General features: G+C 46.7%; 1 protein-coding gene and 1 long non-coding RNA gene across 6 annotated transcripts in view; both read left to right on the forward strand.

Annotated features, from left to right (window-relative positions):
- NFKB1 (nuclear factor kappa B subunit 1) overlaps positions 1 to 14,922 on the forward strand; it is a 120,715-nt gene extending 105,793 nt beyond the window's left edge. For all 5 annotated transcript variants that reach the window (XM_004748161.3, XM_004748162.3, XM_045067099.1 and 2 more), the window contains 8 exons: positions 4,750 to 4,951; positions 5,430 to 5,599; positions 5,940 to 6,042; positions 8,694 to 8,818; positions 10,365 to 10,431; positions 10,752 to 10,924; positions 11,619 to 11,799; positions 14,047 to 14,922. In XM_004748161.3, the coding sequence (XP_004748218.2) occupies positions 4,750 to 4,951; positions 5,430 to 5,599; positions 5,940 to 6,042; positions 8,694 to 8,818; positions 10,365 to 10,431; positions 10,752 to 10,924; positions 11,619 to 11,799; positions 14,047 to 14,204 (1,179 nt within the window). In that variant the 3' untranslated portion in view covers positions 14,205 to 14,922. The remainder of the gene's footprint in view (positions 1 to 4,749; positions 4,952 to 5,429; positions 5,600 to 5,939; positions 6,043 to 8,693; positions 8,819 to 10,364; positions 10,432 to 10,751; positions 10,925 to 11,618; positions 11,800 to 14,046) is intronic.
- Positions 1,036 to 3,193, forward strand: LOC123388085. Its single transcript, XR_006602627.1, has 2 exons — positions 1,036 to 1,581; positions 2,723 to 3,193. It is a non-coding gene; the product is annotated as an uncharacterized LOC123388085 (long non-coding RNA).
- Positions 14,923 to 17,420: the final 2,498 nt, after the last annotated feature.

The raw sequence follows: 17,420 nt of genomic DNA on the forward strand, positions 1-17,420 counted from the left end.
ATGATGAATATTATTCCTGTGTGTGTGTGTGTGTGTGTGTGTGTGTGTGTGTGACTTCTTCTTTGTTCATTGTCGATGGACACTTGGGCTGCTTCCATAGTCTGACTATTGTAGATAATGCTGGTATAAACATAGGGGTACATAGATTCCTTTGAATCGGTGTTTTTGTATTTTGGGGGTAGTTACTTAGTAGTGGGATTACTGGGTTGTAGGGTAGTTCTATTTTTAATTTTTTGAGGAACCTCCGCACTGTTTTCCACAGTGGCTGTACCATTTCGCATTCCCATCACTTTTTCTCCACATCCTCGTCAACACTTGTTTCTGGTTTTGATTTTAGCCATTCTGACGGGTGTGAGGTGATATCTCATTGTGGTTTTGATTTGCTTTTCCGTGATGATGAGTTGTGTTGAGCATCTTTTTTTCTTTTTTAAATTGAAATATAATTGATATATAACATTGTATTAGTTTAAGGTACACAATAATTTGGTATTTGTATATATGGCAAAATAATCACCAAAATATGTTTGTCATCCATCACCGCCTATAGTTACAAATTTTTTTTCTTGTGATAAGAACTTTTGGATCTACGCTCATAGCAACTTTCAGATATGCAGTATGGGAGAACTTGGAGTAAATATGTCATTTTTGTCAAGATAAATACAATTGAAAAAAATTAAGTTTGGAAACCCAATAATGTGTAAGAATTTTGAAGCCTGCTGAAACACATTTTGACAATATCTAGATTAAGTGTATATCAAATAAAGGGTGCTGAAATCAGAACACAGAAAAGTAAAAAAGGTCAGTTGAGGAGAAAGTGTCTTTCAAAATCAGAAAGACAGGGATGCCTGGGTGGCTCAGTTGGTTAAGCAGCTGCCTTCAGCTCAGGTCATCATCCCAGCGTCATGGGATCGAGTCCCACATTGGGCTCCTTGCTCCGCAGGGAGCCTGCTTCTCCCTCTGACTCTGCCTGCCACTCTGTCTGCCTGTGCTCGCTCTCGCTCTCTCTCTCTCTCTCTGACAAATAAATAAAATCTTTAAAAAAAAAAAAAATCTGAAAGACAGCGCCAATCAAGGAAACCAGGAAAAAAAAAAAAAAACAAAAACAGAATTTTGCTCGGGTTGGGTTTGAACAGGAATTCAGTGGGTTCAGAAGCAAACTGAGGAACCCTGGTACAGAGGTCTCAGACGTTGCAGAGAGAAGGTAGCTGGGACCCGGTGAGGCTTCCTGATGGGCACGTGCAGACTTTAGGTGAGAAAAAGAAATTGGAACTGCACTTGGCAGAACCAAAGCCTAGAGGCTGGTTTTGGGAGTCTGAGACCTGGCCCAGCCACTCTGGCCAAAGGGGCACTCTCCTGCCCCAGCCACCTTCGCCCCCACCCCACCTGGCTTTGCTCCTTGTTAGCTTTCCCATTTTCTCCTTCCCTTCACTCCATCCAGAGTGACTTCCCAGCCCTTGGTGGCCCGGACAGCGTGCTTAGGTGCCTGGTCCAGGCACACCTGTCACTCTAAAAATACGGACTGTCGTGTGCAATTAACTGCACAGTAAAGGTACCTGTTCCAGTTCTCAGTTGTTAAAGCAGGTGCCGTGAGTCATTTTTATCTCCTCGAGGCAAAAGAGCTAAAATGTCTACATGTAGCTCTCACTAGATTGTTATGTGTGAATAGGCGTTTCCTGATAAGGGAAATAAGTCTCTCATTTGATGTAAGGCTTTCGGCTCCTTCCCTGGTGGTGGTGCTTTATGTCGACGGAAGAATGAAGTTGGGGATTCTTCACTGACTCATAATATAAAGTAATGAGGACAAAGTCTAATTTTAGGTAGACATTTAAAGAATGTCTTCAGATTTTCATACCATCTTGGGGGTTGGTGGTATTTGGAGAGTCATCTGGCCCTTAAAGCTTGATTTGCTCCATCTTTACGACTGTTCCTCTCAACCATCACGAGCATACAAATAAAACTGGGAACGAACGGGACTCTGTCGCTTCTCGGTCCTCCTTTCAAAGATTGCTTCACTTCGCTGCCTGTAGGTCAGATTCAAGGAATTACTTGTTTTTCTGTTTATAAATAGGCCCTGCAAAGGGCACCGCGCAACAGGATTAGTAGTCGTGATTTATTATGGGCTGACCTCCTTACTGTATCATTTGGTTACATATATTGAGACTCTCTGGTGTGCTAGACACAAACACCTTGAAACCACCACCTCTGACACGTCTTGCCTTCCGATCTGGGGACTCTGGGGAGAACACAGGTCCATTTCTCCCCCAACTTAGCACCACTCTCCTTCGTGGACAGGGAATCTAGGATCCCCTGGTAATGGCTTCTAGATCTCAAAGATACACCCAGTGACGACTTCGATTTGAAAACTAGAAAAGGCTAAAATTTGGACTCATTTCTCTTTGTAAAGGCTCTCTGTTAACTATTCTCGATGGAAGAATCTTGCAGTTCTCTAAGTAATTTGGATTATTTGGCAATTGTCTTAGACAACCTCCCAAAATACCATTCACTAATCTTAGTACATTTCTGTGACCATCTGTCATGATCAAATCTCTCTCCCCACCCACTTTCTAGAGATGTACTCAAAATAATCCCAGTGCATAGAGTTAGGATTCTTCTGAAGATATTTCTGAAATCAATTGCCTTCAAGCCCTCTCCTCTTCTTCTCCCCCCCACCACAGATCACCCCTCCAGTGTGTTTGATATGGATTATCAGTTGTTAAAGCAGGTGCCGTGAGTCATTTTTATCTCCTCGAGGCAAAAGAGCTAAAATGTCTACATGTAGCTCTCACTAGATTGTTATGTGTGAATAACATGAAACATTAATGAGGGGTTTTGTGCATGTGGGTTTTTGCTTCTTTATTTTTAACTTTTATCAATACAGTATATGTTAATGGTTCTTCGGATCATACATAAGGAAATACACTGGAAAATCAAAAGTTGCCCTCCCTGGCACTATACAGGTCCCCCAAACTCATTCCCAAATATAACTACTGCATTTGTAAGTATTTTTCCAGATACTGGCTACATAAACATATACACTTGAAATATTATAGATATTTTAGGATACTCTCACACACAGTCCACACTACATTATATAATCCTGGGGTTAAAGATATAAAGACTGAAATTTCATAGAAAACCTTTGGTGGGACTATGCTAAAAAAAAAAAAAAAAACTTACGGTAGCAGAATTTGTGTAACGTGAAAAAAAAATCATATTAAAACCAGATATAGGGCCGCCTGGGTGGCTCAGTGGGTTAAAGCCTCTGCCTTCAGCTCAGGTCATGTCCCAGGGTCCTGGGATCGAGCCCCGCCCTGTATCGGGCTCTCTGCTCAGCAGAGAGCCTGCTTCCCTTTCTCTCTCTCTGCCTGCCTCTCTGCCTACTTGTGATCTCTGTCTGTCAAATAAATAAGTAAAATCTTTAAAAAAAAAAAAGATAATTACTAATTTCTGAGTGGTATAATATTTTATAATTTCAGATCTTTTTTACAATTTCATTCTCTCGCATTTTTCATCTCCCCAAGTAGGGCTTCCTATTAATACATGCACCCTTTTTGTTTTACATATTTATTTTTTGGGAAGAAGGCTCTTGGCTTACAGTATCTAAAGTTTTGAGGACACCATTCTGTTTCAAGCAGGGATATAAAATATGAAGAAAAAAAAAAAAAACAAGAAAGAATGGAAATTTGGTCCAAAAGCCTGCCTTGCTTCTGCTGTGTGCATTTATTACTGTGAGTGAGCTGAAGCTGTGGGAACTTCTTGCATTGCATCCTGGGCTGTGGTCGTCCTTCACCAGGGGTGTTGCTATTGTCGCTGCTGTCGCTAGGAATCGCATGCCGAGAGAGAAAGTGTAGGCAAATTGTCACCAGACACACTGGATTTCACGAACTCCTATGAAATAGACTGAGTTGTATAAAAACATATCAATCTTTTGTCAGTGGCCTCAGTTCTTTGAAAGATACTTTCACAATTCTGTTTTTGTTGCTCATTTTGAAAACACTGTTTGCAAAATATCTCATTTGCATTTGCCGAGGCACTGGCTTGCGGGCAGAGTAATCAAATGGACTCTGGACGCACCTGTGAGGTGTCAGCAAGTCAGCTTGCTTATTCCTCGGAGGCTTCTTACTGAGATAGGTCTCTCGTCCTTGTTAAGACATTTAGAATCCTTGGACACCTGTTGTAAAATGGGGGTGCCAGAGTTCTGTTGGTTGGTCTCATCATGGAGCAGGTCCATGGAAGAATATTTTTCATTTTAGCAAACTCATTTTCCATGTCAATATTGAATGACAGCACCTTTGTGAATTGGTTTCTATTGAGTAATGAGTTCATTTCCATTTCTTAAGTAAAACTACAGCCTTGCTTTGACTTGTTAATATGCAGAATTATCAGCTGAAGATAGATTTCTGCTAGAAAATCAAGGAAAAGAAATTTATTAATAGAAAAATTAACATATCAGCAGTCAGCAAGCTGTAATGAGGAACAAGAAAGCAATTAGGAATTGTAGATATAAAAATAACCTTAATTATCATGTGGCTCACTGTCAGTCCGGCACAGACTGCATTCTCACAGGGCATGGAACAGGGAATAACTCGTTTGCGGAGGTGAAGAGTTGATCTGGCAACGGGCAGTGGCCCCAAGGCAGGACACCACCCTCTTGCAATGGTAGCGACCAAGCAGGTAGGTTCAAAACCCAGGGGGTTTCAAGTGTGTGCCTCTGACCCATTTGTCTCCTGACCCTTCTCCACTTCCCAGACACCCTTGCACTTGGCAGTGATCACCAAGCAAGAGGCTGTGGTGGAGGACCTGCTGAGGGCCGGGGCCGACCTGAGTCTTCTGGACCGCTTGGGTAACTCTGTTTTGCACCTAGCTGCCAAAGAAGGACAAGATAAAATTCTCAGTATTTTACTCAAGCACAAGAAGGCAGCACTACTGATGGACCACCCTAATGGGGAAGGTAAGAGACAAGCAGATGTCATGGGTGACCTCTCACTGCTTTCTAAACAGTTGGTAGCTAGCTACATGATAAATGTGTGTTCTCTGATTTGCACCCAAAAATGCTTCCCAACTTCCCTGGAGTCTGTCATCTCTCATGAGAATTTCCTGTTGCCCGCTGTGACCAATTTCTTTAAAGATGATTTGGAATTGTTAGTAGGTGGAAAAAGCAGAGGCCTGAGCAAACTCCGGCCTCAAGGTGTAGCAAGCATCAAGCGTCATTAGCCACAGAATGTTTATTTACCCTCAGTGTCTCCTGAGCACACACGAGGAGACCGTGGGTTTTCCTGAAGAACAACAGCCTTGCAGCGCCTTTCCAGGCTCTCTGGAGCAGATGCTAGGTGTGCAGGGACTCGACAGCATTCCCTCCCTAGGGTCCAGTTTTGCTGTCCTGCGACCAGCCTCCCAGCTCCATGACTGTCCCTGTGCTTGGGCCGCAGGTCTCAACGCCATTCACATAGCCGTGATGAGCAACAGCCTGCCGTGTCTGCTGCTGCTGGTGGCCGCCGGTGCCGACGTCAACGCCCAGGAGCGGAAGTCCGGGCGCACAGCGCTGCACTTGGCCGTGGAGCGCGACAACATCTCCCTGGCGGGCTGCCTGCTCCTGGAGGTGACGGACATGCCTCTTTGCCTTCGCGTTACATTTCCCAGAGGGCGTTAGGACCATCTTTTCAAGGACGGACGTCAGTGACGTCTTTCTCCCTGCAGCTGACTCGATTTATTCCAAAGCTCCTCAAGGCTACGGGGTGGTCAGCTTTGGGCTGTCCTGACACCGCCAGCCCCTTCTCTCCAACTGGGGATTTCTGAAGTGGCGGAGAGCATCCCAGATAGCCGCTGGGCTAGTTATAGGATCTGGTATAGGACCCAGGAGTCACGCTGACAGGAGACAGTGGGGACTGGAGGGTGCAAGAACCTTCCACTAACTCCTTCCTGTATGGGCTGGATTTCAGGGCGAGGCCCACGTAGACAGTACCACCTACGATGGGACGACAGCTCTGCACATAGCAGCCGGGAGAGGGTCCACCAGGCTGGCAGCTCTTCTCAAGGCAGCAGGTAAGGCGGCCTGGCAGGTCGGGCTGGAAAGCTCTATCAGGAATGCAAACCCAACTCCAGGTGCACAGCCCCAGCTGCTCCTTTAAGCCACGGAGCTATTGCTGGAAGGCACGAGTAAATAAAAATCACACGTCCATGGCTGGAATGGCGCTGGCGGGACTTGTAATCCTGGGCTCCATCCCGATGCGTGTGTCAGTCCTTTCTCTCTGGTTCATTGGTTTGTTTTGGGTGTTAGTGATTTAGGTTGACTCCCATGACAGGAGATCTTCTTAAGGTTGAATTTGATCCCTTAAAGAACTCTAAGCAATGCCAGCCTCACATCGTGTCAGAAATCTCCAGGTAAAAAAGCTGATTGATAGAAGACATTTAGGAATTTCCGTGGGCAAGAGAGGTCCCTTAGAAATTGAAATAATAGGAAAAAACAAATGGTTTTTTGTGAGGCCCTAGAAATTGCTAGCTGCTATGTGTCAGGCAGTGTTCTAGGCCTGCCAGATGCACTGTCTCATTTAATCTGCAATAACCCCTAGAGTTAAGTATCATTTTTTTTTTCCCATCTCACAGCAGATGAAACAGACTGAAGAAACCTGTGGGACCCTGTCCTGGGGTCCTAGGAAGGGCACAGCTATGACTCACATCTCATCCATCTGAGCTTCCAGACTCCATTCTCTCTACTATTTCTCTCCCCTGCTCTGCTCAAGGATTTTTAGGTGTCATTCCATTTAATTCTTTAGTCCTGTGAGGTATAGAAATTACTCCTGCTCACCCCTGAATCTCTCTTGCCTTCCATACTTAGAACCTCAACAAATGTTTAATGGGAGTAGTCTCGCAAACCTTGAGCTATCCGATTTACTACAGATCTTATTAGAACCTTTTTAGAAAACAGATGCTTCATAAGTTCAAGAAAACACAACGAGTTAAATACCTCTTTAAAAACTGAGCCCAGGATGATATACAGACTTTTTCTTTGGGGAGCCCCACATATTTCTAAGCGAATTAAGTCATGTCCAAATAAGCCATAACCTTCTCTTTTCTTCATTTCGGTCAAGTCAACCTTTCTCTTGAACAAGAGACTCTGATTGCAGTATGTGTGAATAGTTTGGGATGTCCCTGGTTATTTTTTTTTAACGAATATTCATTCCATTTAGTAATTTGTGATTATCGCATAACTTTGTTGATGTAAAGATTTTTTTTCCTTTTTTTTTTAAATTTATTTTTTATTTTCAGCATAACAGTATTCATTATTTTTGCACCACACCCAGTGCTCCAATTAAGAAATGCCTTCAGGGGGCGCCTGGGTGGCTCAGTGGGTTAAGCCTCTGCCTACGGCTCAGGTCATGATCCCAGGGTCCTGGGATCGAGCCCCACACCGGGCTCTCTGCTCGCTAGGGAGCCTGCTTCCTCCTGTCTCTCTGCCTATCGCTCTGCCTACTTGTGATCTCTCTCTCTCTCTCTCTCTCTCTCTGTCAAATAAATAAATAAATAATCTTTTAAAGAAATGATTTCAGACAAAAACCTATAACCCTTTCAAAAACACTTTCTCTTAAATTCTTAATACCCCATGAAAGGAGTAGTGAAAACAGAGTACAAAAATAGTAAATGAAGGTACTCGGATGAAAAACCTAGTGCTGAGCTCCCGGTCATGCCAAAGGTCACTTCAGGACCAGAGCTCAGCTCCTCCAGCATTCATCAGCCCATACATCATTCCTCTTAGTTTCTCTTGTGTTTTCCGTGGTCAGATGGCCCTCCCTGCCTTCTGGATCAGGTGGGGGCTGGAAGGCTGAAGTAAGAAACAGCACGAAGATCCTTCCCTGACTCTCATTTGGCCCTCTCCTATTATTGAAGTTGGCACAAAGCAAATGATCGCCCAGCAAGATAAAAACAGGTTCTTCCCAGAAGGGTGTACTGAACTGACTACTGTTCGTTAGACAGCTGACTAAACGCTCTCATAAAAATAGTTTCTAAGCCTCTAAGAGGTAACTAGCTCTAATCTCTGAGTGACTTTTGGTGTTTTCTTGCTGCACATTAAGAAACAGACTGCATTTTTCCAAGATCAATAACTAGACATCATAGGAGAATGTTTTTGTGGTGTTTGTCCGTTTAAGGATTGGGGCCCCGGCAGTGCTGTACCCAGGAATAAAAGTGAGCCTATTGAAAGAGCAAACTTTGCTGTATAGGGATAGCAAACTTTACTGTATCCCTATACAGCAAAGTTTGCTCTTTTGCGCAAGTAAGAGAATAGCCTGAGACATGTGCAGTGGTGGGCATGAACTTGAACGTTAAATTAGGTCCTGAATCCTGAGGAGGCAGCCCAGCCCTTATAAATCACTGCCGTTACTCCTCAGCTTAAAGATGCCTCATTCAGTTGAAAACTGTCCTAAAGAGTTAAATGTGAGGGTCAGGGTACTTCTAAGTCTTTTGTCTTTGAAAATGTCCTTGGTTGTATAGGGTATCATCAGACATCTTTACAGTCAAAATAAATTAGAATTTAAAAGAGGATCTCTGAATAGTTCGGTAGAAGCATGTTTCCTTTATTAAAAATCATCCCAGTAATTGCCTCAAGTAGCTATTGTGCTTTACCTTTGGAAATGTGACCTCTGCAGGCATTTCAGGGTCGATAAGATTGGGGCTTATTGTGCTGTGTAACTTAACAGGCGCAGATCCCCTGGTGCAGAACTTTGAGCCTCTCTATGACCTGGATGACTCCTGGGAAAAAGATGGAGAGGATGAAGGAGTCGTGCCTGGAACCACACCTCTAGACATGGCCACCAACTGGCAGGTGAGTGTGGTTCCTGTCTGTGTGGCGGCAGCTCCGAAGGGAGCTAATGATTCGGGAGTATAAGAACAGATGGTCTTCTTGGGTCTTCATTCCCCAAAGCACAATCCTTTTATTTTTAAGAAAGTCTGTTTGTCAAGAGACATACTTATCTTGAAAAGCCTACCCATGAAAGATCTAGGTCAGCAGAGTTATGAGTGTGAAAGTGTGAGCCTAATCAGATCACGGTTAAATTGTGAGAGAAGGTTCCGCAAGAGAAAACACAAAATTCATGCAAGAGTTTCCCGTTCTGAGCTCACACCAGAATGGTTCCCATCTCCATTTCTGAAGCTAGGAGAAATGTTGCAGTTTGCTTAGAATTTTGCTAAGTGATTTCTTTTCATAAAAAGAACCCAGGGATTCTTCTGAGGATTTTAATAACTATAAACATAGTAAAGAGACTTAAACTCTTCCTCCACACTCCAGTGACCTGAGATCTGAGGGTGAAAAGCAGTGAGTAAGTCTTTATGGGCCAGGAAGAAGAGCCAGGGGGAGGACACGGGCATCAGACACATCTCTGACACAACAAAATCGACTTTCTTAGGGCCAAGCGCTGCTCCACATCCAAAAACTGCTTGTTTGCCTCTTTGAGGCTCGTGGTGTTGAGCTGAGTGACCCTGGCAGAGACCACACGGTTCCCTTTAATGCTGAGCACCTGGCTTTCCCAGAAGCCTCACCACAGAACACACAAAGATAACCCACTTTAGTGACCCCATGTTGTCCTTACCAAAGTCAGCGAGCCCGGAGTGACTGCAGAGCACAGAGAGAGGTCTCCATAGCTACGGAATTGTGTTTTTCCTTTTAACCTAAGACTTTTCTGTCCCCTCAATTTAAAATGCAGCTGGTGCTGGAAGAGAATATCCAGCTTTGTGAGTATTACTATACCCCAGTCTGAGCACATCTATAGACTTCGTTCCAGACGCCTTCCCTGAGGGAAGAGGGGGCAGTGAGGAGGCCCAGCTTCCAGCTCTGCTTAAGCCCAGTCCTCCTCCGGGCTCTCAGACATACATCACTTACTGACAAGTCTCCCACCAACACATGGCCGATCTGGTGGCCTGGACTGTTCTGGAGAACAGTGGGAGAGGGAAAAGCAGGCTACTCACAGAGCAGGGAGCCCAATGGGGGCTCGATCTCAGGACCCCAGGATCATAACCCAAGCCAAGGGCAACCGCTTTAACCACTGAACCACCCAGGTGCCACTGGACTGTTCTGGCTTTGTCCTTTAAAAGTACTGTGGTGCCAGCTCTCTGCAAGGTTGGCTTGGGTCTTCCTATCCACCTCAGAAGCCCCTATATAGCCCCGCCTCCTGGCCCCAGAGCCCCCAGGACTTTTCTTTGTCCAAAGGGCATTGTCCTGACTTTGAGGGTCATGGGACCGACTCCTTCCCATTCCTCCACCTTTAGGGTACTAGGCCCTCGTCAGGAGGACACAGTGAGTTTATTACAAAGCAACTGACTCCGTCCTGGTCCCTTTAATGTGTAATGTTTCTCCACGGTTTTCTCCCCAACAGGTGTTTGATATATTAAATGGAAAACCCTATGAGCCAGAGTTTACATCTGATGATTTACTTGCGCAAGGTGAGCTCTTAACCGGTATTCCCTCCACACAGTCATTAAAAGGGCTGAGAGAGAAGCAGCATTGGCCAGGCTGTGCTATGAAAGGCTCGGTGGCTTATTCCAGAATCAAAAGCTCCTTGGTTGTATGCAAAGGAGCCTGTCCGACTGTGATCTGCTAAAACATGCATACTGCCCTTACTTGGCTAGGCTGCTGCCTGCTCCAGGAAAAGCAGCTTCCTGGCTCCCACTGGGAGCCAAGGGCAGCAGCACGGGCCATGCTCAGTCCCTCCAGAGTATCTCTGGGTGCTTAGCACAGCTGTGTTTCTTCTTCATTCTTTCAGGAGACATGAAACAGCTGACTGAAGATGCAAAGCTGCAGCTCTACAAGTTGCTAGAAATCCCTGATCCAGATAAAAACTGGGCGACTCTGGCACAGAAGTTAGGTCTGGGCATACTAAATAATGCCTTCCGGCTGAGTCCTGCTCCTTCTAAAACGCTGATGGACAACTATGAGGTAACCCATCACCTCACCCTTGCACTTGACTCTCATCTGTTAACATCACTGACCTGGCCATGGTCCCCTTCCAAGGAGGCGGAAAATCGGTCATTACCGTGTCCTGGGAGAGTGACCCCGACCAGGGCAGAAACCCACCTTTGTAAGAAGACAGTTTTCAGATATCTTGAGATTTCCTGCACAAATCCTAGGTAGAAGGTCAGGGTTGTCACAGAACTTTGACCGCCTGAACCACCGTGATAGACTGTGATCCACATGCATTATCTTTTCATCCCCAAGAGCATGCCGTGATCCCCAGTCAGGACCCAGAGGCAGCTTTCTGTGAGGTGAAATCATTGGTCTACTGAGAATTTCCTTTGTGGCTCTGGTTTCTCGGTGGTTTTCAGAGCCTCAACCCCAACAGGGATACCGCGTGACCTTCACGGCAGGCAGAGTTTCACCGCCTCAGCACTTCTATCCTTCTCTGTCCTCCGGGCTTACTGGAAGCTGCTTCTCTGTGATTTCCTGAGAGGTCTCTGCGCTGACACAAGAAGCCCGACATGAAGGCCGCGCGTCTTCGTGGCCATCTGCCCGCCAAGCCCTGCAGGCCTCTGGGTGCTTGCAGGGGCCGAGCGGGGCAGGTGTCGTGGGCATGGCCTGCCTGCTTGGTCCTGGCTCCCTGCTCAGGAACGCATGCTGCCTGTCTTTCTCGCAGGTCTCCGGGGGCACAATAAGAGAGCTGGTGGAGGCCCTGAGACAGATGGGCTATACCGAAGCCATCGAAGTGATCCAGGCAGCCTTCTGCACCCCAGCAACCGTGGTCCCCGGCCCCGGGAAGGCGACGCCTCAGACCCTCTCACTGCCCCTCTCACCTGCCTCCACGAGGTCGCCAGTAGGTAAGGGAAAAACAGAACAAGCAGTGGAGATAACCTCCTGCTCCCCAGGCTGTGTCCTCCATGTCTTGAGCTGTGGCTGTCATCCCCTGAGGACCCTGTCCCGTGTGTCCATCTCCCTCCCCAGCTCACGGGTTCTACCTTCTGTGCCTCTCCTGATGCTGCTGTTCAGGCAGGGTGCTGTCCCCAGGAGCAGTCCCATTGACCCGTGAGTCACTTGGATTCATAGTAAATACTACGTAGTAAATAGTAAAATAAATACTAAAAACAATGATGTGGCTACTTAAGGCAAATAGTGTCTCTCTCACTTCTTAAGTGTAAAGGAGGGAAAGGAACTAACAGAGCAGGACCTGTAGAGCCAGGGCTGGCCCCAGAATGTAGATGACACCGCAGTTCCCACCACCGCACCCTCGGCTCTTCCCGTCCAGCCCAGAAGTGGCTTCACCTTCTCCCTGCGCCCCCTCCCGGCCCCCAGCACTGATCCTCTGTCCCCCACCTGAAACACATCCCAGAACAGACTCCCAGCAGCCCAGTAACCCTTTGTTTCCCTGCAAATGTATTCTTGAACTCTCTCAACAACCACTCGTGCTTTCTCTCTTTGGACCCTCCCTCTGTCAGTTCCCACCGAGAACATGGCAGCAGCTAGAATTCCCTCATCCCTGGAAGACCAACAGTTGCCCATGTCAGGCAGAAGTTCCTCCATCCTCCAGGAGGTTAGGACAAAAATCCCAGACTCAGCTGTGAACATCTGCTGCTCGCAGCCAGAACACACGCAGCCCCCAGCCCCTCCTCTGGGACAGCCTCCCTTGTCCATCCACCTTCATTTCTTGCCTCAGCTCCTGCAGCAGCTCCTGGTCAGTCTCCCTGCTTCCGGTCTGCCCCTCTTCCTTCAGTCCACTCAGGCAACAAGAGTCTTTTTAAAAAGTACTGCTATGGTTGTACCTGTTGTATACCTTCCAGTTCACTTATCCACTCACCAAATCTTTAATGAGCACATCCTGTGTGCCTAGCACTGTTCAAGGCTTTGAAGAGAGAGAGGTAACAAAGGCAGTGTCACTTATCCATTGTCTCTCGCAAATCCCTTCCATATGCCTTTCCTCCTGCCCCACTTCCCTGCACCCACTGTCCCCCAAGCCCTCTGCTCACAAGTCTGATCCCATCTCAGGACCCCCTGCCTGCAAAGATCCTCACCCAGTGGCTCCTTCTTGCCCTTCAGTGTCAGCCCAAGGGGTCACCTTCTCAGGGGCCCTTCTAGGAGAGTAAGGACAGATGTTGTACACGTTGGAAAGGAATAAAGTGTCCACCAGCAAAATAGCCCTAATCTCTTATGTCGTGACCTGATGCTCCTTCTACACAAAGAAATAGAAAAATACTTATATCTTTAAAATCTGATTTGATCTCTGACTTGTAGTTATTTTTAAAATACCTCCTACACATAATAGAAACCCAGTAAAGATTGGGTGACCGAATAAATCAAATCAGTCAATAAATCTACCAAGTTAGTAAAAAAACAACAGCGTGTCACGGCCATTAAGGTCTTACTATTTTAATATCAGAACTTAATATACAAGAAGATAGCATTTTGATTTGTGTATATTAGACTTTGTTTCTCTGATCACTTTCTCTCGATAGGCAATAACTCCACATTGTTCCCATCTTGAAAGACGTTTCTCAACAAGGAGAATGTGACCTACTCGTTCATCACAGACTCCTTTTCCCCATAATCACCTCATCTTTTCTCTGCTACCAGAATGTTTTTGAAGCAATGAGTAGCATTTAATAGCACATGAGGCCCAGAGAGATACCTCATTTTTAGTTCCTACTTTGGTCACACATTTATTTTGCCTGGGTTCAGCAATTTCCCCAGCTAGAAAATAGGTAATACAGTGGTTGGAAAAATACACCTGATTTCTAAGAAAAAGAAGGCCCACTGTGAGTTAAGAGAATTCGGAAAGGATTCTGATAAACGTGATGGTAAGGAAGAGATGTGGAAACATTTGCCTAATTTTGATGTCTTCACGGTGTTTCTGTTGCCCGGGGTTCTCTGTTTTTCAGCCACCGCTGGGCGCAGTAGTGACAGGCGGGTGGCAGGAGTGACAGGCAGGCGGCCTGCGGAAGCGGATAGACAGGAGCTGCCCACGAGCCTCTTAGACCCAGACTCTGAGCCTGCCTGGGCTAACAGGTGTAGGAGAGCCAAGGCTCTGCCCTCTCCCCAGCTGTGCCCCAGTGACTCTGTGCTTCTTCCCCCAGACGAGGTCCGAGATGACAGCATCTGTGACAGCGGCGTGGAGACGTCCTTCCGCAAACTCAGCTTTACAGAGTCTCTGACCAGCAGCAGCTCCTTGCTGACTCTTAACAAAGTGCCCCATGAGTACGGGCAGGAAGGACCCATAGAGGGCAAAATCTAGCCTGCTGGCAGTTCTCCCACACCGTGTAAACCAAAGCTTTGAAATTCCACCCTTGTCCAAAAGAAGGAAGGCGAAGTGCATCCACGGGTGCTCAGAGGAAAAGCAGCCTGCCTCCGTCTCTCGGAATTTCACTCAAGGCCTTTTGCAGTTGGCTTCCTTTCTCGGTTCTCACGGGAATGTTACTAGTCCAGTCCACGAACACACAGTCCTGAGCAGTCACCATGCCTGGCTGGCCTGCCGCCTCCCCGTGGGCAGGCCGGCTTAGTGAGCTTTCCCAGCTGCTTCCCGTTGTCACTGCTGCTGCCCCCACACCCCCGCGTTCCCGCTGGCATTAAAAGGTGACCCAGTCCCCACCTGGTGTTCTCTCTGGCCGTCCACAGCACTGTCGTGCATTCAGATTAAGGATTATGAAAAGGGATATTTTTAAATGAAAGTTACCTGGTGTATAATTAAAAAAAAAAAGGCTTTATTGCTTTTTCTAATGTGGTTATCTATGTGATTCGAAAACAGAACATATAATATCAATATATAATGTCAACATATAATGTCAATATGTAAACACGGTTACAATCAGTGCTGCAAATGGTCTTTACCCCCTTTTTCTGCATTTTGCTATTGTAAATATGTTTTTTAGATCAAATACTTTAAAGGAAAATATGTTGGATTTATAAATGCTATTTTTTATTTTACTTTTATAATAAAAGGAAAAGCAAATTGGTTACCTCATTCTGTTCGATCTTCAGAAATACTTTTCTGAGATGATTTCTTACAATCACGGGATCATTCCACAGCCCAGTTATCACATTCACATACCCCTTCAGAGTCCAGTTTTTGACCCAGAAATGAACCCCCCAAAAATGATCAAAAGAGCAGTGTTTTAAGCTGAGATGAAAGCTTTGAGTTAGTCGACTCCTCGCTTGGCTCGTTTCATTCTGGCTGTGTCGCTTCACCTCCCACCGCCTCGCGGGACACTGGGCCCCTGCAACCCTCAGGATGCTCTCGGGGCCCCTGCACTGCCTCAGGTCCTGTGGTCTCAGCACATGGAGGGGGGCCTGCAACCAGCAGCCTTCCAGCAGGAAGCTTGGCTGACTGCTCTTCACTCAGAGGCTTGGAAACAAGGCAGAGGGGACATGAAAAGCGTTTTAAGGAGGTGCTGTGATGAACCCTGGGACACGCAACCAAGAACCCTCTTTAACAAAGGCCGCATCCACCCAGCCGCCGGGAGCACACTTGGCCAAAGCCCTCTCGACCTGTCAGTTCCTTCGGGGATTGCCTCAGCCACAGAGAGCCATCCCACCAGGTCACACTCTTGGCCCTGATGGCCCCAAGTAACATGGATGGATGTGGCATACAAAGGCTCCTCAGCCCCTGGGACGACGGTGAAGGGCTGGCTGTCTGCACTCCAGAGCTCCCTCTCACTGGCTGAGCTGTTATTGGGGTCTGCGTCACAGCTTGGGTCTTCCGCCTGCCCAGGACGGCTTCCTCCCCCGGCCTGCACAGGCCTGGATCCCAGGCCACCCTGGCTCCCTCTCAGAGCCGGCTTTCATGGAGTCCAACCTGCACAGAGGCTCACAGCTAACGGTGACCACTTTTGCTCAACCTATGAAGTCGGGCAATCTTGAAAATAACCCAATCAAGTGTACGGAATTATCCCCAACATACAGAGAAGGAAATTGAGCCCCAAGAGTTCAAGTAGGCAGTGGCTAAGCTGCTTCTGAGTGTATATCCAGGTCTGTCTAGTTCCAGAGCTGATGGGCTAGAGAATTACCTTGGTGAGGACAAAAAGATAGGTTAAGATAATTGAGTCCAGAAGTAGACCCCGAAATATATAGGAATTTAGTCTATAATAAATTTCAAATCAATGAGGAAAAGATGGTTAATCAATAAGATGTTCCATCTGGTTAATCAGTGGAAAGAAGTTAGTTAATCTGAACTTCTACTTCCCTTCTTTCACCAAAATGACTCCCAAATATATCAAAAATGAAACCATAAAAATGCTAGAAATACTAAAAATCATGGATGAATAATCTTGAAATAGAGGAGGCCTTTTTAAGTAAGACTTTGTTCTTGGTGTGAACAGTTTGGGCTCTTCATTTCACAGTGCGTCCCAAAGAAATGAAAATATTTTTTAAATTCTACTTCTATTTTTTATTACATTGCCATTTCTCCACATGCTCCAATCCACTCTTCCAGTTGTTGAAAGCTGTATCTTTAAAAAACAAAAAACAAAAAACCTTACTTTCCTTAATTCTCCAGCAACAAGCCCAGGACACTGTCCCTCCCCTGTTCCTCTCTGTGGCAGATGGTCCTCTTCCAGTTGGCCCACGGCAGCTCTCCGGTCTACAAGATGGCGGCCGAGACTCCTCCCACTGAGGGACGGGCCTGTGCTCCTCCCTCATCAGTGTAGGCCTATGAAAGGGTCGAACTGATGGTCAATGGCTTCCCAGGTTAGGTTGGAAAATGCAGTGCAGCTTCTGCCCGGACACCCCCACCCCCACCCCCACCCCCGGTGTCACTCCCTCTTGGAATCCAGTTACCACACTCTGGGGAGCCAAGTGGATACATGGAGAAGCCACGTCGTAGGTGTTTGGCCTTCAGCTTTCACGGAGGTCATGGCCAACGCCAGCACCGCCAGCAGATGTCTGAGGGAGGCAAGCCTTGAGCTAATTCCAGTCGCTAGCCACTGAGTCACACCTGTCTGACCTTCAGGCTGCCTCAGCCACTGCTGTCCAAGCAGAGACCGGCGAGCCCTATGCAAATGGCAGATTCACGAGTAAAATCGTGGTTGATGCTTTAAGTCCTCCGTGCGGAGTGTTGACATGCTCCAGGGATCCAACCTGACAGCTCCCATACCAGAAAGCCACTTTAAAGAGAAGCGGACTCCAGGAGGAACTACTAAACCACTCATGCCGAGACTAAAAATAACATTCTCCTTCTTCAATAAGAAGCCCTGTTTCTCTTCTGTTCCGGAAACTTCCTCTTTCCCCGCCTCCCAGATCTCCGTGTGGCCTGAGCCTCTGCATGGTGCTTTGAGCAAAAAGGCTATCAACGCTATCTGTACCTCTGAGGAAGAAGTGTCTTTCATAGTGTACCAGCAGATGGGGATCAATACCAGGAGGAACGCGGGAGATCAGGTGGAAAGCTACACTGGGCCGGAAATCAACCTTCCCAGAAAGCCGGTCTCTCAGCAGGAAACCATTTAAAAATAGCTTTCTC

Source organism: Mustela putorius, unplaced genomic scaffold, assembly GCF_011764305.1.
Source record: "Mustela putorius furo isolate JIRA1106 unplaced genomic scaffold, ASM1176430v1.1 tig00003871_pilon_pilon_pilon, whole genome shotgun sequence".
Classification (NCBI taxonomy): Eukaryota; Metazoa; Chordata; class Mammalia; order Carnivora; family Mustelidae; genus Mustela; species Mustela putorius.